Source organism: Somniosus microcephalus, chromosome 11 (assembly GCF_052327205.1).
Source record: "Somniosus microcephalus isolate GS21.2 chromosome 11, FLI_Smic_1.0, whole genome shotgun sequence".
Classification (NCBI taxonomy): Eukaryota; Metazoa; Chordata; class Chondrichthyes; order Squaliformes; family Somniosidae; genus Somniosus; species Somniosus microcephalus.
The window spans coordinates 204,241,554-204,268,909 of record NC_140997.1 but is presented as its reverse complement, the minus strand read 5'-3'; the positions used below and the strand labels follow the sequence as shown (position 1 = coordinate 204,268,909).

The window sequence follows — 27,356 nt, the reverse complement described above, 5'->3', positions numbered from 1 at the left end:
CGCCCGCCCACAGCGGCCGTCCATCAGCCGCGCGATACACGGGGGACCTCAGCTCCGGACCTCAGGCGCTAGGCAGGGGGAGGGGCCGGAGAGAGGGACAGAGGTTTATTCCTGAAACTTATCGAAAGCGGGGTAGGAGGAAAAACATATGATGTAATTAAATCAATGTATACAAACAACAAATGTGCAGTTAAAATTGGAGACAAACAAACAAAATACTTTCCACAGGGGCGGGGGGTGACGCAGGGCTCGCCAATCTCACCGACACTCTTTAATATTTACATAAATGAATTGGCAAAACTACTTGAACAATCTACAGCACCCGGCCTCACCCTATATGAATCCAAGGTTAAATTCCTCCTCTATGCAGACGACCTGGTTCTGCTGTCACCAACTAAGGAGGGTCTACAGCAGAACCTGGACCTGCTGGAGTCGTACTGCCAGACTTGGGCCCTGACAATAAATCCCCAAAAAACCAAAGTCCTTGTGTTTCAGCAAAGATCCAAACATCAGGGACCCAAAATAAATTTCACACTAGGAACAACCAAAATTGAACAAACCACTAACTACACATACTTGGGCTTAAAAATCAGTTCTACGGGAAACTTCAAACTGGCTGTGAATGAACTGAAAGAGAAAGCAAGATGGGCTTTCTATGCCATCAAAAAATCAATCCAAATAGAAATCCCAATTAGCATTTGGCTCAAAATTTTCAAATCAGTAATTGAACCAATTGCACTCTATGGCAGTGAGGTATGGGGACCGCTAACACAACAAGAATTTGCAAAACGGGACAAGCACCCAATTGAGATCCTACATGCAGAATTCTGTAAAAGTATCCTCCGGACTCAAAGGAAAACAGTAAACAATGCATGCAGGGCGGATCTAGGCCAATATCCATTAATAATCACTATCCAAAAAAGAGCCACCAAATTTTGGAATCACCTTCAAATGAGCAACCCCCAATGCTATCACTACGACGCCCTGAAATGCCAAGAGCTGACCATAAAGAAGAATACCCTCAGTCAACTAGTCCTGGGACTCAGCGAAGTAACTACTAACAATACTAACAATAACCAGCCCCAGGACAGTGACAGGGTAACACAAAGAATTCGACCCAACACAATCGTCGCTAAGCAAAAGGAAAAATATCTGACATATTGGGCAGAAACAACAAAAACCCAAAGCAAACTCAATTGCTACTTGGCCCTAAACAGACAATACAACATAGCTGATTACCTGACCATGGTAAAGGATAACAAACTGAGAAGAACCTTGACAAGGTACAGACTTAGCGAACATAGCCTAGCGATCGAAAAAGGCAGACACAGGCAGACCAGGCTGCCAAGAGAAGACAGGATATGCTCTCACTGCAGTCAGGGAGTAGTGGAGACAGAGATGCACTTCCTCACAGCCTGTGAAAAATATCAGGGCATCAGGGAGAATTTCTACCAAAAATTCTCACAAATATGCCCTGAATTCAGAAATCTGAATGACAACCAAAAACTCCCATACCTACTGGGAGAGGAGAGAAGCTGTGTAACACTGGTGGCACACTATGTTACAGCTTGCCATGAACAGAGGGACAACCAGTAAACTAAGAAAAGAGTATATATAAAAAATGCGAATGTATATTTATACACTCAGGGATATACCTATTTATACAATGTATGAATAGAACTGCGTTTATGTGTTCAACCATAAATGTATTTTGATGCTTTGGCAACATAAGATGTACCTTATCATGCCAATAAAGCGATTTGAATTTGAATTTGAATTTGAGTGGGGGAGCGGGGGAGGGGAGGGGTGGGGGTGGGCGAGGGGAGGGAGAGGAGGGGAGGGAGGGATAGGACAGGGAGAGGACATGACAGGGAGAGGGGGGACACACAGGGGCAGGGAGACCAAGCACCCCAAATTTGCCCTGGGGGGGGGGGGGGGGGAGAGCCTCGGGAAATCGCGGGCGGGGGGGGGGGGGGGGGGGAGAGCTGATGAGTTTTAAAAAAAGGAGGCCGCCAGTTGCGCGGCCGCCTTGATGACGGCACGCATTCGCACGGCCCCCGCTACCCCGGCAACGGGGCACGCCGGCGGTCTTGAAACCACGCATGCGCACGGCCCGCCACCCCGTCACGCCAGTTCCGCAGCCGCCTTGACGCCGGCACGCATGCGCACGGCCCCCGTGATGCCAGCACACAGCCTCGGGAGATCGCGAGGGGGGGAGAGCCTCGGGAAATCGCGGGGGGGGGGCGAGCCTCGGGAAATTGCGGGGAGGGGGTGGGGGAGGGGAGGGGTGGGGGAGGGTAGGTGTGGGGGTGGGGGAGGGAGACAGGGGAGGGAGAGGAGGGGAGGGATAGGACAGGGAGAGGACATGACAGGGAGAGGGGGGACACACAGGGGCAGGGAGACCAAGCGCCCCAAAATTGCCCTCGCAACGCGGGGCTCCCTAGCTAGTATACTTATAAAACACCTTGGGATTTTCCTTTATTTTGCCCGCCAGTGTTTTTTCATGCCCCCACTTCGCTCTCCTAATTTCTTTTTTAAGTACCCCCCTGCACTTTCTATACTCCTCTGGGGCTTCCATTGTTTTTAGTCCTTTGTATCTGCCAAAAGCCTCCCTTTTTTTCCTAATCCATTCTTGTATATCCCTTGACATCCAGGGTTCCTTGGACTTGTTGGTCCCACCCTTGACCTTTACGGGAACATGATTTATGTCATGTATGCTTTTATTTAAATCTGTACTGAAAACATTATCTTGATTTGGAATCATTAATAAAAGTACAGAAGCACTGATTATGTTCAAGAAGTTGCAGGATTCTTCTTCACAGGCTTTTCATTCAGTCGTATTGAAATTATACAATAATAATTTCCTTTTAATCATTGCATACTGATAATTCAGTGTTTAAAATTATTTAAGTGTATTATAGAAATCATTTTAATTATGGCCTTTGTCCAATATGAGCCGTCAGGTAGAGACCATGTTAGTTACTTGATTTTATATTTATGATATTGATCGAAGGATGACCATAACTGGAATATTTTAGATTCTGATCACTTTGGGCTGCAACTGAACAAGTAAGCTTTATGCCAATCAATTGCTGATTTTGAAAGATTACTATTGCCTCTGGTTGTTTCGTTCCTACCTTATTTAAATTATTTCAATACTTTTGTTTAAATGGTGAATATTTTGTGACATTATCAGAGGAACTGGCTTGAAGTTGAATAAAGTATCTGAATTCATTCATGTGACAATAAAAAAAATTAAAAATTGGCTTTTTATTACGAGTAGCAGAAGTAAAATCCGAAAGCTATACCTTTTGTATTACTATCTTTGTTCTTAACTATTTACTTCACTAATAAAATTATGGGTTACATCTTAATCACACTTTTCATTATCTGTTCAGCTCACAACTGAGGTCAATTACACAAAGATAATGTTTGATAACTTTACAAAATGCTTTCAATCTCAAACTTTAATCTGAAAAACAAACAGATAGGATTTGTCACAGAGCTCTGTGTTCAAACATAGATCTCATATTAAATAGCCGTCAACTTCTTGGAAATAGCTGTCAATCTATTCACTGTAAAATCAATAGTGCCTGCTACATCACTTTAAAATGGCCATGTGTCTTGTATGCAGCAAGCAGTAGGAAACTGTGATATGATCATCAGTTATCTGCTGTGCTCCAGTCTGGCATCAACTGAGATTACAGTATTGACAGCAGACCCATCTGTCAATCAGACAATGTACACCAATGGAAATTTGAATAATCTTACCTCTGGGTCACGTGTGTAACAAGAGAATGTGTTTAATGGCTTCTAAAAGTTTGTTAATAATAGTCCAATTTGTGTTGTTATCCCTTTGTTTTTTTTAAAAAACATTTACTGTATCTTAAAGGGGCTCCTATGAAATAAAGTTGTGATGCGCTAGAGACTTTTAACAGCTCTTTACAGATTTAATCTGAATTCCAAAGATCTTGCTAAAGTCTCCTACTTATTCATATTGAACCTGTTCATGCCAAAACTTGGTCAAATTAAAAGAGCAGAGAAGATCTTTTTGATAATTACATTTATGTAGTAAAATCAGGATTTTAAAAGTTTCAAAAGGTGGTCATCAATAATTGTCAATATGTTAAGAATTCCTGCATTGAGGGAGATTGCAATTTAATGTGGCCATTGCTCCTTACTGAAACTTTATCTGGACATCTCAGAAATTTGGATGCCAAACCTTGAACTCTAACTGTACACTAGTTTTCTATCTATATGTCCAAACACCCTCTTATAAACATAACGGTATTTTGATTGGAATTGCTGAGCTGTCTTTCACTGCTCTGAGAATAGTAGAATGTATGTTTTAAGTTTGTCATATCAGGATGGTGTGTTGGTGTGAGCAAAGTCTCAAATCTTTATGAATAATGTTATTTTGTATCTATTACATGAGGAGAATATAGTTTTTACAATGTTGTCAGAAAGTTTGTTTTGAGTTAGTCAGACCTGTAAGCAGAACCGTAAAGATTTCCAGCATCTGCAGTATTTTACCTTTTGTACCAGTAAAGATACTTCCTTGAAATAAAAACAGAAAATGCTGGAAATACTCAGCAGATCGGGCAGCATCTGTGGAGAGAGAAACAGAGTTAACGTTTCAGGTTGATGGCCTTTCGACAGAATTGCTTGCATTTCTGTTTGATTGTTGGGTCTGGTTCAAAGGCTGACCAGTACTCAGATCCGTCAGACACACTTGTGATCACGTTTATGGATTATTGGATGATAGGATACCATATGGTAAGGGAGTTAATGTTTGGATACCTTTCAGGGGAGGAAAAACAGTGGGTTTTGCCAGCCAGGAAGCAAAGCGCAAAATTTGCTACAAATCATGGAGAAAACTTTTTAAAGAAAATGTTAAACAAACCAAACTTAATAGTGGTTATTGCTTCTTTGCTCTAGTTTCAGGAATCCAAAGAGACTGCAATTCATTTAAGGGAGAGAATTACAGAGCTAGAATCTCAGCAAGCCATGAAAGAGCAGAGGATAAAAGAGCTGATGGATCAGCTGTCTGAACGCACAAAAACTACTGAGGCAAAAGATGAAGTGGAGACGCAGCGGGAAGAGCTGCTAAACCATCAGTCTCATAGCAGAATGAGTGAACAGACAGTTCACACACAAAATGAATCCACGCACCACCAGGGAAAGAAATCTGTTTCCCATTCTAGCCCATCATCTACAAATACTTCAAAAGTCTGCATGATTCTATGACTGGAAGATAACAAATGAAATTCAACTGTACATGGACATTTAATTGAAAGTTTGAAGTACAATAATTGTAAATGTAATTACATTTCAAACTTTAAAATGCCAACTTGGCTCAATTGGTAGCACTTGAATCAGAAGATCGTGAGTTCAATCCTACAACAGTACCAATGACTTCATTTGATCTAATTAGAGTAATGAGGTTACTGAACTGGACTCAAAATACCATTTTGTCAGTTTTTGTACAGGAAACATAATTTCTGCTTGAATGCAGCGCTTATCTTGTAAGTATTTACAAAGTACAAGATTATGCTCATTCTTTTTAAATGACAAATTTTCTCTCATATATTTGTCGCTCCTACTGCCTTTCCAAATGTATGCTTCTGTTTTTCAGATGGAAAAGTGAATGACTGTTGGTACTTGGATGCCATCAATGCTGCTCTGTACTACCTGACAAGAGGACCATTTTGTGGAGTGGGATAAGCCCCATGTTGATACTTGCTCTTTTCTGAGCTGGAGTTGTTACCCTGTCCAGATCTGATAAAAAATCATAATACGTATCCATATAGCCTAGTTCAACTGTCAGTCAAAGCTGAACTTCTGAGTAAGGGAATTCATCACTCTACTGTTGCAGCTACTAGGCTGCTCAATGTTGTAGTTTTAAAAATTTATATTTTAAAATTTGATAGCCAAGCATTTGTTTGCTCTTTGTGATCCAACAATGTTTTTGATAGTGACTGTTCAGAACTTTATAATTATAAATGATTTAACTTTCTAATCTTGGATACAGGTTTTGCCATTTCATCATTGCAACAATTGTTGAAATTATTTTGACTTTCTTCATTCTCTCAAGGTTTTTGATTTTCAGGAAATTAAAATCCTAAAGACTAGAATATGCCTCTTCTCTTGACAGCTTTTCTAATCAATTGTCCTAAGAGATAATACAACCATGGTTATAAATACAGTCAGTCAACTATTCATCAAAATTTGTCATTTTGTATTTATAACCATGGTGTATTATCCCTCCAACCCATCTGCAGTCATTGACACTATTGAGCACACTATCCTCCTCCACTGTTCATCTCAGTAAGAGTATCCTCACTTGGTTCCACCTTTTATCTATCCGATCACAGCTAAAGTATCTCTACCAATGGCTCCTCTCCCCACCCCTTGGGAGTCTGCTCTCTTCCCCCACTCCTCCCTTCTATATCTTGATTGAGGCCGTGATGAGGTCAGGAGCAAAGTGGTTTTGATGGAACTCAAACTAAGCATGGGCATGCAGGTTATTGATGATCAAGCACTATTGCTAACTCATTCCATCACTTTCCTGATGATTGGGAGGAGGCCAATGGGGCAGTGATTGGCCAGGTTAGAGGTTTTTTTGTAGATCAGACAATCTTCCACATTGTGAGCATCTGCCCAACATCATAGCTATACTGGAACAGCTTGGCTAGGGTGGAAACTAGTTCTTGTACACAGGTCATTAGCACTACAGCTGGGATGTTGTTAGGACCCATGGCCTTTGCTGTATCCAGTGCACTCAGCCATCACATAATGTAATTTGGAGTGAACTGAATTGGCTGGGACCTCAGAGGCAGAGTAGGATTGTCCACTGGCACCTTTTGGCTGAAGATCCTTGCAAAGACTTCAGCCTGGTCTCTTGCACTCTTGCTGGACTGCACAATGATTGAGGATGGGGATGTTCATGGAGCCTCTTCCTCCTGTTAATTGCCTAGCTGTGCCTCTTCCTCCTGTTAATTGCCTGGCTGTCTACCATCATTCTCAACTGAAGTGTATGGCTATATAGCTTTGCTCTCATCTTGGTTGTGGAAGTGTCTAACTCTGGTTATCTTCTTCTTAGGCAGTCCCTCGAAACCGAGGATGACTTGCTTCCACACTAAAAATGAGTTCTCAGGTGACTGGTGAGTTCAATGTGGGACCTACAGTCTCTGTCACAGGTGGGGCAGACGATGGTTGAAGGGGCGGGTGGGTGGGGTGCTTGGGTTGATGTGTGCTCCTTCCACTGTTTGCGCTCCATCTAGCGCAAACTCTGGCTAAATTCTGTTGTTTTTGGTGGTTTTTTGCAGGTTTTCCCATGTAGTGGCTCCTGGCACCCTCTTCTATACTCCCCAATTAACCAAGGTTGGTCTCCTGGCTTGATGGTGATCAAGGAGTAAGGGATGTACCAGACCATGGGACTACAGATTGTGGTACTATACAATTCTGTTGATGACCCATAGCATCTCAGATACCTAGTTTTGAGCTAATAGATCTGTTGCACTTAGCATTGCTGTGGTACTACACTACAAAGGATGTCCTTACTGTGGAAATGAAAAAAACTTCAGCTCATCCAAAACTCTACTGCTCATATCCTATACCAAGTCCCACTCATCCATAATCCCTTGTCCTCACTCACCCACAATGGCACCCTGTTCAAACATTCAAATTTAAAATTCTCCTCCTTGCTTAAAATCCCATGAATGGTCTCACCCCTCCCCAACTCTAAACTCCTCCACAGCTACGACCACCTCATCCCTTCCCTCAAATTCTCCATTCTTCTGACTGTTGTGCATCTCCACTCTTCCCTGATCACCTTTACTCCACTTTTGGTGGATAGGCCTTTGGTGAACCAGTTAGTGAGCACCCCGCAGCCACACAATGGTTTACACTGCTGCAGTAACTTTGATTACACAAGGATGTGAACCCACAGAAATTCATAATATACAGCTTCAATTGATCATATAATGCTCTCATCAGCAGTACATTAACTGGTAACAGTACCCAGCAGTCACTAACAAGTAACCAATATCAAGTTGTATTATGCAAAAACAGATTTTAACCATGAATTAATACCTGTATGCTCAACAAGGTTTCTCCATTTGATCAGTTCACCTACTGAAACTCAACCAACCACCTTGTTTGTAACGGTCATCCTTAACATGCAACATCTCTCCAAACACACAGTGCAATATTTTAAAATATTACATTTTGCCAAACAGGTTTCTGATGAATCAGTTTGTAAATGGTCAGTTCTGGTATTGGAGTAATACCTCTGATGGCACGTAGAGGCAACAGTACAAAGTGCTTTAAGTTGTTTCTAGATATCTTCAGTATATAGTTCCTGAAAGGAATGGGGTATCTTAATATATCAGTTCTTTTAATAAATTAGATTTTTTTCCTGAGACCTTGTTTAATTTTTTTATAAATTAAATGAAATGATTATTTTAGAACACATTTTAAATATTAGATTGCTTTCAATCCAGCATTTAATTTGAACTTTTCAGTCCTGTCTAAAATACGAGAGAGTATAAATGTGCTTCCCCTAAGTGGATGTATCCTCCAGTCTTTCAGGAGTGTAATGTTTCTCTCTCGACAGCAGAGCTATTAGTGGTTTATACTTTGCAGATGGTCAGGCAGTAATGTGATAGTCATTCAGATCTAAACCTGTCTTTCTAAAGTTGTCAGTAAGTATTCAAATATCAGCAAAAAGAGTCAGAAAATAATTGACAAGAATTGATGATTTCACCTGTAACTCAAATCCAAGTTACTTTATGTCTAAGCAAAAGTTAAGTCAGAAAAGATGGGTTTCAGGTCAAATTTCCAGACACTAAACTTTAACCTATACGCTCTGCCCAGAAAGTGTGGTTTTATTTTGAAACTGAGTGAATGAGTGACTTCTTCTATCCATTAATTTTCTCCTCTCCTTGCTGGGGTACTGTTCCATAGGCACTAGTAACCCTCTGGTACCTTGTCTAAGTGCCCATAAATTTTTCACGTGTGAGTCTTAATAGTGAGTGTTGGCAGGCTATTCGACCACAGGGGTAACACAGCTGAGCTGAATGCAGTCAGCAGATGCGCACTTTCAGTAAGGACGTCTGGATAGTGATCAGCAACAAGACCCTGGCTGGTTTGTCTGTCCCTAGCCTGGGTAGTTGAAGGAAATTCTAGCATCCTTAACACGCCCCAGGTGAGAGCAGATATCGGGTATTAAATGTGGGACTTTTTTAGTGACCATTTGCAAAGGAGCAGTGTTATTTTTATAACGAGACACATAGGCCGTGATTTTGCCTACTGAGGTGGGTTCAGTGCGGCCGAGGTAGGTGGCAGGTTGCGACCCCGCTCCCGGCTCCATTCCGCTCTGTGAGAAGAATTTTCCATTGATTGGGCTTGTTAAGCCCGTCCTGCGAGGTTCCCGGCCAATTAAAAGGAAGCAGGTCTGATGACATAATTTGATGACACGTCATCAGCTGGTTTCCTTAAAGGGGCCATGTCCACATTCATTTTTACAGTTCTGCTGCCAGTGTTCTACAGCATTGAGGTGCTACAAACACTGACAAGTACTGCAGAAAGGTGCACGGTTGCACCCAGGCTCTCCCATGACTCCCTGCATATGCTTATGCAGGGAGTCACAGCAGGCAGGGAGGTTCTCTTCCCTTCCAATGGGCGGAAGAGACCTCCCCAGGAGACCAACGCAGCCTGGTTGCACATTGCACAGGAGGGCACAAGCAGGGATGTCGTCAGGAGGACCAGGCTGCAGTGGCGCAAACCTTTCAATGATCTCAGTAGATTACGAAACGTTAGTACAAAGCTACACTCAACCTCATCCTGCTGTGTCACTCATCACATCCCCATCACTCTGCCTTCCCTACCCTACTCCTGCACATCATTACTCACACCTCCACCCATCCCTCTCTATCTACATTATCACTTCCCCATCTCACTAGCCACCCCTCATCCTACTGCAAGCATACCAACTAGGAACACACAAGGGTAGGCACTTGGGTGGTTTAGCCAATGTTCATGTGAAGTTTCTGGTAATGTGCTGTCAAACACTGAAATCTTTATTTTCAACACTTTGCGTTCTTGGACGGATTTGTATGCACCTTTGGAAGTGGCTTAGTGACTTGCAGTGAATGGTGAGACATAACGGTACCCCCCGCCTGCCCCCGCAATGGTGATGAGTGTGAAAGGAATGGCTTGGACTTTGTAGGGATGCTTTTTGGTGCTGGTGTGGAGTGGTGCCAACCTGGCACATCATGTGGCAGCCAGGGTGTACAGTGTCAAGTGAAGTATATCTGGCCATGGTGAGGCCATTGCTGGCGTCGCGGTCGGGTGCTGATGCCCAGTGTCCTGTGCAGCTTCAGGTGATTGCGGAGAAGGTTGGTGTTGCTGTTGGTGTTGGGGCTAATCGTGGTGGGATTCTGAGGACCAGGGTGAGATTTTTTCAAGGGCACCAATGCTGCTGGAATAGAAGGCAGCTGAAGTTGAGATGACAAGTGATCTGTCAATGGTGAGAGGTTGCTCCAAGGAGGTGACAGTGGATAGAGAGTTTACTCCAAACACTTCCAAACTGCATAAAGCTCACAAGTGGGTTCCAAATCATGAAGGCTCCAGCTTCTAAGATTGGGAAGTGACCAGCTGTGAAATGGTAGGTTTTATACCACTTTTGCAGCTGTCACCTATTCACAGCAATGGAGAGTCACTGAGAACATGACATACTTACCTGATGTGAATCCCGCTCTCCGGGAACCTCGTTAAAACCTGGTAAAATGGTAAGTACATGGGAAAATGGTGCTTAACTACCTTCTAACAAGCTTTTAAGTATCTAAATTTGCTGACCCGCCGCTTGGTGTCGGGTCTGTTCAGGGATGACAGACCTGACACTTGGGAAACTGACAAGGAGGCGGGTTTACAGCGGGATACCGACCCACTGTCAATCTTTGTGATTTTGACAGCGGACCTGCCTCCAAACCCGCACTCTGAGCGTTGGTAAAATTCCGGCCATAGTTACATTCAGTATATAAAATCTAACAATTGAGGCAATTTTATTTTAGCTACAGATTTCGCCCCCCCCCTTTAATCCAATGTATTGTTTGACCACACCAAATTCATTTCTGCTCAATTTTTGACCAAGTTGTTGCCACGAACACCACAGCAATATTCAAACCATGATTTCAAAATATAAAACGTTTGAATTTGTATTTTCTGCTTTATTAAAATTAAATGCTTTAGTTATCTTGTTTTGTTTTTTACACACAACGGTATTTTAAAAGAATTCCTGGGTAGTGGTTTAGTGTATTCCAAGAGGATTATTGCCAATAGCCCTGGGCATCTGTCCACTCATCTATATCCTTGGAAAGGCTGAATAGGAAAAAAATATGGACCATCCGAACCAAATCTAGAAAATCAGCATCTGCTATCAGGATCCTATTATATTTTCTAGGCTGTGGTTAGAACAGATTTCTTGAGAAACCTTCCAACCACTTGTAAAGTTCCGAAATAGTGTTCGTGTTAGACTGTCACACAACTTATTTATGCACCACTCTTCCCAACACAAACACATTCTATTTGCTGTTGGAATATTACAATTGCGAGTGTCCTTTTCACAAAGATAATACAAGATCGGGACACTGGAACAGGTCTGTCCCCTTTAATGTCTCTACTCTATATCCCTTTCCTGGAGTAGGTGCTACTTGCTTTCCATGTAGCCATTAGCAATTATGATATATTGATTTAGGAGAGTTGTTGTGTAACTAAAAAAAAAATTAAGTACATGTCCTTGAAAAGCAGTAGTGGTTTTTAATTCTAGTCTTACTAATGCATACACATCATTACCATCTGGCACTAGATCAATTTAAATAAGATATGTGACAAGAAACATTTACTGTATGTATATATCTATATCTATCTATCTTATATCTATAAAAGACCTCTTCTGTCTGTCTGTCTGTCTGTCCGTTCTCTATACGCTCATTAAATGGGAAAGGTTCCGCTCATTTGCCCATTAGCATTGAGTGACATGAAGGTTGACCAATTGTATGGTCGAGCGACCTGACAGTTGACCGACGGTTTACCAATCACTGTGTCACGGGGGCGGGTTCATTGCGCGTGCGGGCGGGCCATCCTACAGTTGAGTGTTGAGTGACTTGACGATTGACCAATCCTACAGTTCAGTGACCTGACGGTTGACCAATCGGTGCGTGTGTGGGCGGGCCTTATCATTCTGAACCGAGGTGAGTGGCCGCCATCTTGATTCTTCACGATTTTTTTCCCACACTTTCTGTGTGTTAGGGAACTAAGGAAAATAACAATTTATTTGAGTTTTAAATTGTATTTAGCAACAGTAGGAAATGAAATGATCCCCTGCCCTTCGCCCGGAGGCTTGCCTACTTTGACGGCCATTTCGAGCGGCTGTGCTGGCGCCGGGCGTGGCCTAGCAGCCCGGGAAGCCCGGGCCTTGAGTTGCGGGCCGTGCCGGGAGCTGCCGCGCACAAAACTTCCCCGCGGCGTCAACGGCCCCGCCCCAGAGCCCGACACAAAGCCACCAGGTTACCGGCCGCGGCGGGCCGCGCTGGGAGCTGCCGCGCACAAAACCTCCCCGCGGCGGCAACAGCCCCGCCCCAGAGCCCGACCCAAAGCCATCAGGTGAGCGGCCGCGGCGGCCCAGTCTCTCTCTCACGCTCCCAATCTCTCTCTCTCACACTCCCAATCTCTCTCTCTCTCACACTCCCAATATCTCTCTCTCTCTCACACTCCCAATCTCTCTCTCTCACACTCCCAATCTCTCTCTCTCTCACACTCCCAGTTGCTCTCTCTCTCTCACTCCCAGTCGCTCTCTCTCACACTCCCAATCTCTCTCTCTCACTCCCAATCTCTCTCTCTCACACTCCCAATCTCTCTCTCTCACACTCCCAATCTCTCTCTCTCACACTCCCAATCTCTCTCTCTCACTCCCAGTCTCTCTCTCTCTCACACTCCCAATCTCTCTCTCTCACACTCCCAATCTCTCTCTCTCTCACACTCCCAATCTCTCTCTCTCACTCCCAATCTCTCTCTCTCTCACACTCCCAATCTCTCTCTCTCACTCCCAGTCGCTCACTCTCACACTCCCAATCTCTCTCTCTCACTCCCAATCTCTCTCTCTCACACTCCCAATCTCTCTCTCACACTCCCAATCTCTCTCTCTCACACTCCCAATCTCTCTCTCTCTCTCACACTCCCAATCTCTCTCTCTCACTCCCACTCTCTCTCTCACACTCCCAATCTCTCTCTCTCACACTCCCAATCTCTCTCTCTCTCACACTCCCAATCTCTCTCTCTCACTCCCAATCTCTCTCTCTCACACTCCCAATCTCTCTCTCTCACTCCCAGTCTCTCTCTCTCTCACACTCCCAATCTCTCTCTCTCTCACACTCCCAGTCTCTCTCTCTCTCACACTCCCAATCTCTCTCTCTCACACTCCCAATCTCTCTCTCACTCCCAGTCTCTCTCTCTCACACTCCCAATCTCTCTCTCTCTCACACTCCCAATCTCTCTCTCTCTTCCTCACTCCCAATCACTCTCTCTCTCACTCCCAATCTCTCTCTCTCACACTCTCAATCTCTCTCTCTCTCACACTCCCAATCTCTCTCTCTCACACACTCCCAGTCTCTCTCTCTCACACTCCCAATCTCTCTCTCTCACACTCCCAATCTCTCTCTCACACACTCCCAATCGCTCTCTCTCACACTCCCAATCTCTCTCTCTCTCACACTCCCTATCTCTCTCTCTCTCTCACTCCCAATCTCTCTCTCTCTCACACTCCCAATCTCTCTCTCTCTCACACTCCCAATCTCTCTCTCTCTCACACTCCCAGTCTCTCTCTCTCACACTCCCAATCTCTCTCTCTCTCACACTCCCAATCTCTCTCTCTCTCACACACCCAAGCTCTCTCACACTCCCAATCTCTCTCTCTCTCACACTACCGATCTCTCTCTCTCTCACACTCCCAATCTCTCTCTCTCTCACACGCCCAATCTCTCTCTCTCTCACACTCCCAATCTCTCTCTCTCTCATTCCCAGTCTCTCTCTCTCTCACACTCCCAATCTCTCTCTCTCTCACTCCCAATCTCTCTCTCTCTCACTCCCAATCTCTCTCTCTCTCTCACACTCCCAATCTCTCTCTCACACTCGCAGTCTCTCTCTCTCACACTCCCAGTCTCTCTCTCTCACACTCCCAATCTCTCTCTCTCTCACTCCCAGTCTCTCTCTCTCTCACACTCCCAATCTCTCTCTCTCTCACTCCCAATCTCTCTCTCTCTCACTCCCAGTCTCTCTCTCACACTCCCAATCTCTCTCTCTCTCAGTTCAGTTCAGTTCAAATGCTTTATTGGCATGAAAGTTTACAGAGAACCATATTGCCAAAGCTTACATAGCAAAAAGGTACAGTTTTCCAACATCTCACACTCCCAATCTCTCTCTCTCTCACACTCCCAATCTCTCTCTCTCTCTCACACTCCCAATCTCTCTCTCTCTCACACTCCCAATCTCTCTCTCTCACACTCCCAGTTTCTCTCTCTCTCACACTCCCAGTCTCTCTCTCTCTCTCACACACACACTCCCACTCTCTCTCTCTCACACACACTCCCAGTCTCTCTCTCTCTCACACTCCCAGTCTCTCTCTCCCTCTCACACTCTCTTTCTCTCTCGCTCACACTCCCAGTCTCTCTCGCTCTCTCTCTCACACTCTCTCTCTCTCACTCCCAGTCTCTCTCTCACTCCCAGTCTCTCTCTCTCTCTCCCACTCCCACTCTCTCTCTCACGCCCCCACTCTTTCTCTCTCTCTCTCACACCCCCACTCTCTCTCTCACACACTCCCAGTCTCTCTCTCTCTCTCACTCCCAGTCTCTCTCTCTCTCACTCCCAGTCTCTCTCTCTCACACTCCCAATCTCTCTCTCTCACACTCCCAGTCTCTCTCACTCTCTCACATTCCCAGTCTCTCTCTCTCACACACTCCCACTCTCTCCCTCTCTCTCACACACACGCCCATTCTCTCTCTCTCTCTCTCACACACTCCCACTCTCTCTCTCTCTCTTACACACACTCCCACTCTCTCTCTCACACTCCCAGTCTCTCTCTTGCTCTCTCACACTCCCAGTCTCTCTCTCTCTCACACTCCCAGTCTCTCTCTCTCTCACACACTCCCAGTCTCTCTCCCTCTCTCACACACACTCCCACTCTCTCTCTCTCACACACTCCCACTCTCTCTCTCTCTCACACACTCCCACTCTCTCTCTCTCTCTCTCTCTCACACACTCCCACTCTCTCTCTCTCTCACACACACTCCCACTCTCTCTCTCTCTCTCACACACACTCCCACTCTCTCTCTCTCACACTCCCACTCTCTCTCTCTCTCTCTCTCACATGGCCACTCTCTCTCTCTCTCACACTCCCAGTCTCTCTCTCTCTCACTCCCAGTCTCTCTCTCTCACACTCCCAGTCTCTCCCTCTCTCACACTCCCAATCACTCTCTCACACTCCCAATCTCTCTCTCTCTCACACTCCAAATCTCTCTCTCTCTCACACTCCCAATCTCTCTCTCTCACACACTCCCAGTCTCTCTCTCTCTCACACTCCCAATCTCTCTCTCCCTCACACTCCCAATCTCTCTCTCTCTCACTCCCAATCTCTCTCTCTCTCACACTCCCAATCTCTCTCTCTCTCTCACACTCCCAATCTCTCTCTCTCTCACTCCCAATCTCTCTCTCTCTCACTCCCAATCTCTCTCTCTCTCACACGCCCAATCTCTCTCTCTCTCACACTCCCAATCTCTGTCTCACACTCCCAATCTCTCTCTCTCTCACACTCCCAGTCTCTCTCTCTCACACTCCCAATCTCTCTCTCTCACACTCCCAATCTCTCTCTCTCTCACACTCCCAATCTCTCTCTCTCACACACTCCCAGTCTCTCTCTCTCTCACTCCCAATCTCTCTCTCTCTCACACTCCCAATCTCTCTCTCTCTCACACTCCCAATCTCTCTCTCTCTCACACTCCCAATCTCTCTCTCTCTCACTCCCAATCTCTCTCTCTCACACTCCCAATCTCTCTCTCTCACACTCCCAATCTCTCTCTCTCTCACACTCCCAATCTCTCTCTCTCTCACACTCCCAATCTCTCTCTCTCTCACTCCCAATCTCTCTCTCTCTCACTCCCAATCTCTCTCTCTCTCACACTCCCAATCTCTCTCTCTCACACTCCCAATCTCTCTCTCTCACACTCCCAATCTCTCTCTCTCTCACACTCCCAATCTCTCTCTCTCTCACACTCCCAGTCTCTGTCTCTCACACTCCCAATCTCTCTCTCACACTCCCAATCTCTCTCTCTCTCACTCCCAGTCTCTCTCTCTCTCACACTCCCAATCTCTCTCTCTCTCACACTCCCAATCTCTCTCTCTCACACTCCCAATCTCTCTCTCTCTCACACTCCCAATCTCTCTCTCTCTCACACTCCCAATCTCTCTCTCTCTCACACTCCCAATCTCTCTCTCACACTCCCAATCTCTCTCTCTCACACTCCCAATCTCTCTCTCTCACACTCCCAATCTCTCTCTCTCTCACTCCCAGTCTCTCTCTCTCACACTCCCAATCTCTCTCTCTCTCACTCACAATCTCTCTCTCTCTCACACTCCCAATCTCTCTCTCTCACACACTCCCAATCTCTCTCTCTCACTCCCAATCTCTCTCTCTCACACTCCCAATCTCTCTCTCTCTCACACTCCCAATCTCTCTCTCTCTCACACTCCCAATCTCTCTCTCGCTCACACTACCGATCTCTCTCTCTCTCGCACTCCCAATCTCTCTCTCTCTCACACTCCCAATCTCTCTCTCTCTCTCACTCCCAGTCTCTCTCTCTCACACTCCCAATCTGTCCCTCTCTCACACTCCCAATCTCTCTCTCTCACTCACTCCCAATCTCTCTCTCTCTCTCACACTCCCAATCTCTCTCTCTCACACTCTCAATCTCTCTCTCTCACTCACTCCCAATCTCTCTCTCTCTCTCACACTCCCAATCTCTCTCTCTCTCACACTCGCAGTCTCTCTCTCTCACTCACTCCCAATCTCTCTCTCTCTCTCACACTCCCAATCTCTCTCTCTCACACACTCCCAATCTCTCTCTCTCTCACTCCCAATCTCTCTCTCTCTCACTCCCAATCTCTCTCTCTCTCACACTCCCAATCTCTCTCTCTCTCACACTCCCAATCTCTCTCTCTCTCACACTACCGATCTCTCTCTCTCTCACACTCCCAGTCTCTCTCTCTCTCACACTCCCAATCTCTCTCTCTCTCACACTCCCAATCTCTCTCTCTCTCACACTCCCAATCTCTCTCTCTCTCACACTCCCAATCTCTCTCTCTCTCACACTCCCAATCTCTCTCTCTCTCACTCCCAATCTCTCTCTCTCACACTCCCAATCTCTCTCTCTCTCACACTCCCAATCTCTCTCTCTCTCACACTCCCAATCTCTCTCTCTCTCACACTCCCAATCTCTCTCTCTCACACTCCCAATCTCTCTCTCTCTCACTCCCAATCTCTCTCTCTCACACTCCCAATCTCTCTCTCTCTCACTCCCAATCTCTCTCTCTCACACACTCCCAATCTCTCTCTCCCTCACTCCCAATCTCTCTCTCTCTCACACTCCCAATCTCTCTCTCTCTCACACTCCCAATCAATTCAATTCAATTCAATTCAAATGCTTTATTGGCATGAAAGTTTACAGGGAACCATATTGCCAAAGCTTACATAACAAAAAGTACAGTTTTCCAACATTCTGTAGGTGTCAAACAATACAATATTAGTTTAAACAATATTAATTTAAACAGTCGTTGAACATCGTTGGGTACATTCAGTATTAATTTTAAAAAGTCCTCAGGTTGTGACATGTTGTTACATATTTGGCACCAAGGTATGGTCTGTCTCCTTCTCCCAGGACTAATCTTAATTTTGACAGGTCATCCAATTCTTTGAAATCTGGGGTTGTTTGGCTGAGCTTGTCAAATAATATGTTTCTTGTTGTGTTGAATTTTTCGCATTTTAGGAGGAAATGCATCTCTGTCTCAACCTCGCCGGCCAGACATTGATCACATATTCTATTCTCTCTAGGCTGCCAGGATTTCTTGTATCTTCCTTTTTCAATTGCCAGTTGGTGGTCGCTTAGTCTGTACCTGGTGAGGGTCTGTCTCTGATGGTCGAGAGATAGTCTGCCAGTTTATATTCTCTTTTTAGGGCCCGGTAACATTCTAATCTGCTTTGGCTTTTGGTTATTTTGTTCCAATGTTCCAGGTAGGTTTCTTTGCATTGTTTAATGATTTGGTTCACTCGGATTGGTGTTTGGACGGCAGTGTTGGTCTGGGACTGGTCAGGGTCCGGCTGAGTAGGAGTACTTAGTTTCAGTAGCAGCTGACTCAGGGGACTCTTTTCTGGGTTTAGCTCTTGGGTCTGGAAGGCTTTAAAATGAAGGGTGTCTGGGGAGCTAGATTTGAGGTGATTTAGGAAGTTTAGTGCTCGTTTTTGGATGTTTATTATCAGTGGGTATCTGCCTAGTTCGGCTCTGCATGCATTTGTTGGTGTTTTCCTTTGGGTGCGAAGAATGCTTCGGCAAATTTCTGCATGTAGGGCTTCTATTGTGTGTTTTTCCCATTTAGTGTAGCTATGGTGATTGAGCGGGCCCCATACCTCACTACCGTACAGCGCAATGGGCAGGATTATGCTGTCAAATATTTTGAGCCAGATTTTGATTGGGATTTGGATGTTGTAGAATTTTCTTTTTATTGCATATAGGGCTCTTCGGGCTTTTTCTTTTAGTGCATTCACTGCTATGCTGAAGCTCCCTGATGCTGTAATGGTTAAACCAAGGTAAGTGTAGCTCATAGTGTGTCCTATGATGGTATCACTGAGAGTAAACTGGTATTTGTTTTCCTGACACCTGGGCCTTTTTTGAAAAATCATGATGTTGGTTTTCTTTAGATTTACTGTTAGGGCCCAATTTTGGCAGTATTTGTCGAGTAGGTCTAATTGTTGCTGTAATCCCTGTTCTGTGGGAGACAGCAGAACCAGGTCGTCCGCATAGAACAGGGATTTCACTTCTCCATCCAGGAGACAGCGACCCGGTGACTCGCTTTGCTCCAGCATGTCTGCTAATTCATTTATGTATATGTTGAACAGGGTCGGGCTCAAATTGCAGCCCTGCCGGACGCCTCTTCTCTGGGTGAAGAAACCGGTGCGTTTGTCTCCAATTTTGACACCGCATTTATTTTTCAGATACATCGATTTAATAAGGTCATAGACTTTGCCCCCTATTCCACACTGAAGAAGTTTATAATAGAGCCCTTCGTGCCAGATAGAGTCAAAGGCTTTCTTGAAGTCAATGAAACAAGCGAATATTTTCCCATTTTTTGTTTGGTGTATATGTTTTTCAATGAGAGTGTGAAGGGTATATATATGGTCGGTGGTGCGGTGTTTTGGAAGAAAGCCTATTTGATTTTTTCTAAGGATATTATGTTTGTTAAGAAAATCAAGTAATCTACTATTTAGAATACTGCAGAATAACTTCCCTAGACAACTGTTGACACAAATGCCGCGGTAGTTATTTGGGTCTGATTTGTTTCCACTTTTATATATGGGAGAGATGAGTCCTTGGCACCAGATATCGGGAAAACAGCCTGAACGTAATATGATGTTGAATAACTTGAGTACAGCACCCTGCATCTCCATATTGCTGAACTTGAGCATTTCATTTTTGATGTTGTCTGGACCACAGGCTTTCTTTAGGCGGAGAGATTTTGTTTTTGTGGATAGTTCTTTCCATGTGATTGGGGAGTCTAGAGGGTTTTGGTTGTCTTTAATTGTTGCTTCTAATGTGTGGAGTTTTTCTGTGACATGATGTTGACTTGGGTTTGTTTCGTTTATTGGGATGTCTTTGTAGAGGTTTTCAAAATGTGTTCTCCAGATGTCGCCATCTTGGATTGGTAATGCTTGCAATTGTGTTGTACTCAGGTTATTCCACATATCCCAGAATTGATTTGGATCAATGGAGTTTTCAATTTCTTCGAGTATTTTGTGGGTATAATTTTGTGTTTTGTTCCTAATGGTGTGTTTACATCTTTTGAGGGTCTCATTGTATCTAATACGTAGGTCTGGATTGTTTGGTTGGCGATGCTTTTGGTTTGATATTTTTCTCAGGTCTTTTCTGGCATTTTTGCATTCGTGGTCAAACCATTTCTCATTTTTATTTTGTCTTTTGTAACGCTTCCTCTTCTGTTTCACAAGGTCGGCTTTTACAGCTGCCTCATGGAAGATCATATTTATATCATCTATGGCCATGTTTACACCATCTCTGGTGATCTCATATAGATTTTCTTTAAATTTTGATATTTTACTTGTGAGATCAGGTGAATTTAGTGCTGTGATGAATTTATCTCCACTGTCTGGGGCCCATCTGTATGTCTGGTTTATTTTATGGAGCTTACTGGGTTCCTTTTTTGTGTCTGTAGTTTGGGCAGAAAGTTTAAGGTACACATTTATTTGGTTATGGTCTGAGAGGGGGGATTGCTGCCTGACAGTGAATGCGTTGATATCGCAGGGGTCCAGGTCAGTGATTGTATAATCCACCACACTAGACCCAAGAGTTGAGGAATATGTGAGTCTCCCTAAGGAGTCCCCTCTGAACCTACCGTTAACTATGTACAGGCCTAAGGCTCGGCAGAGTTGCACTACCTCCCTACCGCTTTTATTTATTTCACAGTCAAGGTTGTTCCGATTTGTGATGGCTGGTGTGACATATAAAGGGGTCTGGCCAAACACATGGTTGTTGCCCTGTGGGTCTATGAAGTCGGGTTCACATCCGGTCCTTGCATTTAGGTCCCCACATAGTAGCACCTTTCCTTTGGCCTGGAAATGGCTGATTTCCATGTGGAGAGTATCAAATAACTCCTCTTCAAAATATGGCGATTCTATTGGAGGTATGTAGATCGCACATAAGTAGACATCTTTTTTTGTTATTCCTATATTTTTATCTAATTTTAGCCATACATGTGATTTTCCCTGTTTTATCGGTGAGATGTGTTTGTCCAGTTCTCCTTTATACCACACCAAGATTCCCCCAGAGGTTCTGCCCTTGCGTGCCTTAGTGTTCTTTACTGAGGGCACAATGATTTCATGGTACATTGGAGGACAGTGGGTGGGCACGTCCTTTTGGCACCATGTTTCTGTTAACACAATTATATCAATGTCTTTTATAGCTTTTAGGAATTCAGGGTCTGTACTCTTCATCCTAAAAGTTGAGGAGCGGAGACCCTGGATATTCCAGCAGCTTATGTGGAAAGAACGCATTTATATAGTTCAAAAAACGAAATAAAATGGACCCATTTTGTGGGACGAGTGTGAAAACACTAGTTTCTATAATGCTAAATGACGATTTAGTATAAATTTCATGAGGCATGCACATACTGCTATCTAATAATAGTAATAGTAATGATAAAATAACAATATTAATAATTTAGTGCATTTCTCTCCGGCTTTCCATCAGGGTGCTTAGCATCGTCCTGATCTTTCTCAGTTCTTGGTCTACAGTCTGTGGTCTAGAGGGGGGTCTGGGGTCAGGTACAAAAGCACGGTTCTGTTGTTGGTTTTGTATAGGGGGGTGGGGGACAGTGGTGGTCCTGTTTGGGTTAGGGCTCCCAATGGTAGAGGGGGTGGGAGGGGTGCGTCTTTTGGCAGTGTTTATGAGGTTTTTTGCGAAGATCCACATCCGCTGTTTGAGTAGATGTATTTCGTCATAGAGGTCCCTTGTGTTGATGTTTGGGTGATGGGCCAGGTAGACGTTGGGGAGGGCAGTACATCTCGTGTCGATCTCCCTGTTGGTGTTGTGGATTACATAGGCTGGGGTGTCCTTTCTGGGCAGTAGTGTGGAGATCACGATCCGCGCCTCGGGGAATTCCCTGCTGGCCTTTTCCGCCATCCTGCTCACCGCCCTAGCAGTGTCTTCCCGTAGGGTGTGATGTAAGAAAAAGGAGACTTACCATCAAGTAACTTTAAAGTAAGCTTTAAGTAACTTATAAACACACTATATACAAGAGAGGTCTTTACCATGCCTCTGGTAGAAGCCTCTTACAATACTGAACAGACCAGTATTTATACCAGTCCAACAGGAAGTGACATTTACAGGAAGTGAGGTAATTACACAGTTCATAGTTCATAGTTCATAGTTCACAGGAAGTGATGACATAACTTCCCGGAAGTTAGCATTTTTATCACATTCTTCCCTCCTGCAGGATTAGGAGGCTGTGGTCTACCTTTTGGTCCGTAGCCGCCGAACAAGGAAGAGTCGCACCCGTTTGGATTCCCGTCGTAGAGGGTCGCTGGTCCGCTTACATGCGGTTGGCCATTGGTCAGAGTCTGTGTGGCCTGGATTGCCCTGTGAAGGGTCGGGGAGATCATGGCTTCGAGTACGAGCCCCAATAGGTTCAAAGTCGGACTGCCTCTGTTCAGAGGGAGGTGCAGAGCTGGTCTGTGGTGGATCAGTACTTTCATGCGCGGTACTGGGAGGGTCGTAACCTTGAGCACGGGGTTCTACCGGCACCAAGCTAGTTGGTGTCCGATCAGGATCCTGGAGAGGGGTACCCGATAGGTCCCAAGAGTTTCCTGGTGAAATGCCATCACCCGATGTCCCACTAGGTCCTGGTGGGCAGGGAGCCAGATCCCGTAATGATACGGTAGATTCTCGGCCGTCGGAATATCGTATGTTTGCATAGGTGGGGTTGGCATCGGTTAGTTCGACCTCGTCTACAAGAGGGTCATTTTTAGACGTCCGAACGTATCTTCGGAGTAATACAGGTCCAGGAGTAGTTAGCCATGACGGGAGTGATGTTCCATGAGATGAGCGACGCTGGAATCCAAAGAACCGCTCATGAGGTGTAGTATTTGTGGCTGTAGAAAGCAGGGACCGTATAGAGTGCAATGCATCCGGAAGCACTGTTTCCCATTGCTGGTCTGGTAGGCCCCGAGATCTTAAAGCGAGACGTACGGAATTCCAGATGATACCGTTATACCTCTCTACCTGCCCATTTCCGATGGGATGGTATGGTGTTGTTTTGCTTGTAGCAATTCCCCGTTCTGAGAGGTAGTCCTTGAGTTCCCTTGACATAAAGGATGGACCCCGATCTGAGTGAATATAAGCCGGCATGCCACAGAGAGAAAATACCTGCTCAAGGCAGCAGATTACTGTGGACGCCAGCATATTGGAGCAGGGGAAGGCAAACGGAAAACGTGAATATTCGTCGATCATGGTGAGCAAATATGTGTTCCGAGTTGAAGAGGGCACTGGGCCCTTAAAATCGATGCTAAGTCGTTGCATCGGTTGGGTTGCATGTATGAGTATACCATCTGAGGGGCGGAAGAACTGAGGTTTTAATTCCGCACAAAGCCGGCATTCTGAGCATATTTTTTTTACATCTCCAGTGGAAAAAGGGAGATTCCGTGATCGTACGAAATGTAGCATGCGCGTAACGCCAGGATGACACAAACCATTGTGGACATCCATGAGAGTGGAGGATGACATAGTGGAGCAGAATGCCCGTGTGAGGGTGTCCGGGGCCACATTCTCCTTGCCAGGCCGATAGAGAATGGTATAACCAAAAGAGGCCAGTTCCATCCTCCAAAGTTGTATTTTATTATTCTTAATTTTGGTTCGTTTTCGATTATCGAGCATGAAGGCGACTGATCGTTGGTCCGTGATCAATGTAAAATGCTGGCGAGCTAGAAAATGGTTCCACTTCCGTACTGCCTCTATGATGGCTGTGGCTTCTTTCTCAACCGGAGGATAATGTAGCTCGGCACCTTGTAAGGTCCTGGACATAAATGCTACAGGACGACCTTCCTGATTCAGAGTAGCCGAGATCGCCACCTCCGAGGCATCACATTCAACCACGAAAGGGAGATTCTCATCGATGGAGTGAAGAGCCGCTTTCTCCAACTGTTTTTTGAGAAGGTTAAAGGCTGCAACAGCCGCTGTTCCCAGTGGAAATGATCTAGCATGCAGCAAGGGTTGGATTTTGTCCGAAAAATGAGGAATCCATTTAGCGTAGTATGCAAACAGACCGAGAGCCCGACGTAAAGAAGCCGGATTCTTAGGTGACGGGAGCTCTTGGAGCGGGCGAAGTCTTTCTGGGTCTGGCTTAATGATACCATTGCCTACGCAGTAGCCAAGGATGTTGATGGTCGGTTGCGACTCAACAGATTTGGATTCATTCAGGGTCAAATTACGGCGATGGAGGGCATCCCGAAATTTTTGGAGGTTGGAGTCGTGTTCCTGTTGATCGTGACCTGCAATGGTAATGTTATCAAGATAGGGAAAAGTGTCCCTTAGGTTTTCCTGCTTAACCAGGCCATCCATTGCCCGTTGAAAGACAGCCACTCCATTAGTAACCCCGAATGGGAGGCGACGAAATTGGTACAGCCGTCCATTAGCCTCAAAGGCTGTGTACTGCTTATCTGAGACCTTCAAGGGTAACTGATGATAGGCACTTTTTAAATCGTAAGTTGAGAACACTTTGTATTCGGCCAGTTTATTAACCATATCATCAATGCGTGGCAATGGGTAGGCGTCCAAGTCGGTATATTGATTGATGGTTTGCGAATAATCGATGCATAGTCGCTGTTTGTGAGGTTTTAGAGGGTTCTTGACAATGACGACTTGAGCCCGCCAGGGCGACGAACATGGTTCAATGATATCCTCTGCTAGAAGTCGAGAGATTTCAGCCGCAATAAAAGATTGGTCTCCCTGATTAAAGCGCCGCGATTTCGTTATTATCGGTTGGCATTGAGGCGGAATACTGGCAAATAATGAGGGTTCATCAAGTGAAGCTGCTGATAATGCACAAAATGGTAATTTAGATGGTATATTAGAAATAGTAAGTCCGGGTTTGGATCCACCAAACTCAATGGTGAGTTTCTTATGCTGTTTTTGGAAGTCCAGCCCTAAGAGGAGATCACTACATAAGTCTTTGAGCACTGAAAGTCGGGTGGAGGGATACATACGACCATGAAGTGTCATATCAACAACACAAAAGCCGGAGATTCTGGTATTAAGTGATGACTGGGCCATCGCAATTGCCTGGTCCGATGGGAAGACATGTAGTTTCAATTTCGCAACAATCTGTTCCTTAATGAAACTATCAGTACTTCCTGAGTCAATTAAGGCATCTAAGGTATGCCCTTTAATTGAAATTTTTGTGGCTGCCTGAGACAGGTTCTGTGGGCAAGCAGCTGTAATTGGTGTCGTTGCACAGAGAGTGGCTAAAACTCTCGGTGTGCTTCTTCGGGAGAGAGCTCGAGAAGAAGCTTGATAGGTCCTAGCTGGAGCATCTTGATAGGCCCTAATTGGGGCAGTTCGGTAGGCCTTAGCTGGATTGGCCCTCGTAGAGGCCCTTGATAGGCAAACTTTAGCAAAGTGTCCTTTTTTCCCGCAATAACTGCAGATTGCATTGCGAGCAGGGCAGGTTTTCCTAGGGTGAAAAGCATCTCCACAAAAGAAGCATTCCTTCCTAGATTGCCAAGAGGCTGCTAAAGTGGGGTCGTCCTCCTCTTCTTCATCAGAATTATCAGAATTAGATTCCCCCATGATAGGGTTCACCTGAGACCGCTTGAATTGTCTGGTTGCAGCTACAGCAGCAGATCGAGATCTGGGCAGCTGATAGAGGTCTGCATTTCTCTTTGCCAAATCCAGTGAACAAGCTAGTTCAAAAGCTTTTTGTAGCTCAAGTGTTTTACTTTCTAGTAGACGCTGGCGTATAAATGGAGAGGCAATCCCGCAGATGAAAGCATCACGAATCATTTCTTGGCGGTACAGCTCAGCTGAGGCTGCCTGAAAGTTACAATCTACGCTGAGCCTGCGAAGTTCTTGCAGGAATTCGTCAATTGATTCCCCTGGCCCTTGTCGGGCTGTGGCCAGTAGATGTCTAGCATAGACCTCATTTGGGGTCTTCGCATACAGTTTCTTAAGTGCCCGAATCACCTCTTCGTAATTATCCCAGTCATCAACATATTCGAACACTTTTGGGGTCACATAATTGACAAGTATCTTCAATTTAGCAGGAGCATCCACTTTACATTCATCCAGAAAATTCTCAAAAGTACGATACCAATGCTTCCATACCCTGCCAGCTGCTGGTGTATTCGGGTCCAAGTCCAGACGAATAGGTCTAAGGATTTTCTCCATGATGGGTGGTTCCCTGGATCCTTAACTTCCGAGTTTGTCTGAAGGTCTAGTATTTGTCAGTGTAAATACTAAGTTACTTAAATTGATGTAAGAAAAAGGAGACTTACCATCAAGTAACTTTAAAGTAAGCTTTAAGTAACTTATAAACACACTATATACAAGAGAGGTCTTTACCATGCCTCTGGTAGAAGCCTCTTACAATACTGAACAGACCAGTATTTATACCAGTCCAACAGGAAGTGACATTTACAGGAAGTGAGGTAATTACACAGTTCATAGTTCATAGTTCATAGTTCACAGGAAGTGATGACATAACTTCCCGGAAGTTAGCATTTTTATCACAGGGTGCGTAGGTCGTTTGTGCCTGTGTGGATCACAAGCCATTTGGGGCTTCCAAGGGATTCTTTGTTCAGGATCTTCATTGCATGGCCTGTGTTGCTGCACCATTTTTTCAGGACTTGATGACCTGGGAACATCCTCTGGGGGTCCAAAAACTTCCCGTTGGAGTCGGTCAGCAGGACCGCCTGAGGGGCTGGCTTTTCAGACTGGGTAGCAGTAGTCTGGGCAGGACTCGACTGAGGGCTGGTTGTTGGCTGGGTTTCTGGGATAGGCTGTGTGGCAGGAGCAGGGTTTGGGGCCTTCGGTGTGTTGTCGCAAGGTGAGGGTGTGACATCCTCGTGTGGGGGGGCATCCGACGGGTTCTGTGTCCCTGTGTGTGTTGTTTTTGTGTCATCAGGTTTTTGGACCTTAAGAGGTTTGTGTTGCCTGCTGAGTTCAATTTTCTGCCTTTCTACGGCCTCCATCGTTTTGTTTAGCTGAGTACGGAGTTCTTTGATCTCATTTCTTTGCTCCTCTACGATCTTTCTCAACTCGTGGATGGTGGACTCGTTTTCCGTTTTCAGCTGTTTGAGTTCCTCCTTCAAATTCTTGGCCTGTGTTTCCTGTATTCGTTGAAATCGAGTTCTAGTTTGGACAGATTCTCCTTCAGCAGTTTGTTTGCGTTGAGAGGTGTGGGGGTGGGGGTGGAAATGGTCAGGGAGGTGTTTGCCTCTGCTGGCCTCTCTTCTTCTTCCTCCGCTTGGC

General features: G+C 45.2%; 1 protein-coding gene across 1 annotated transcript in view; it reads left to right on the top strand.

Moving 5' to 3' along the window:
* The window catches only part of LOC147111142 (uncharacterized), a 33,177-nt gene extending 27,054 nt beyond the window's left edge, over positions 1-6,123 (top strand). Inside the window, exon 3 of the mRNA XM_086000000.1 lies at positions 4,939-6,123. Within this exon, the coding sequence (XP_085856126.1) occupies positions 4,939-5,247 (309 nt within the window). The 3' untranslated portion in view covers positions 5,248-6,123. The remainder of the gene's footprint in view (positions 1-4,938) is intronic.
* Positions 6,124-27,356: the final 21,233 nt, after the last annotated feature.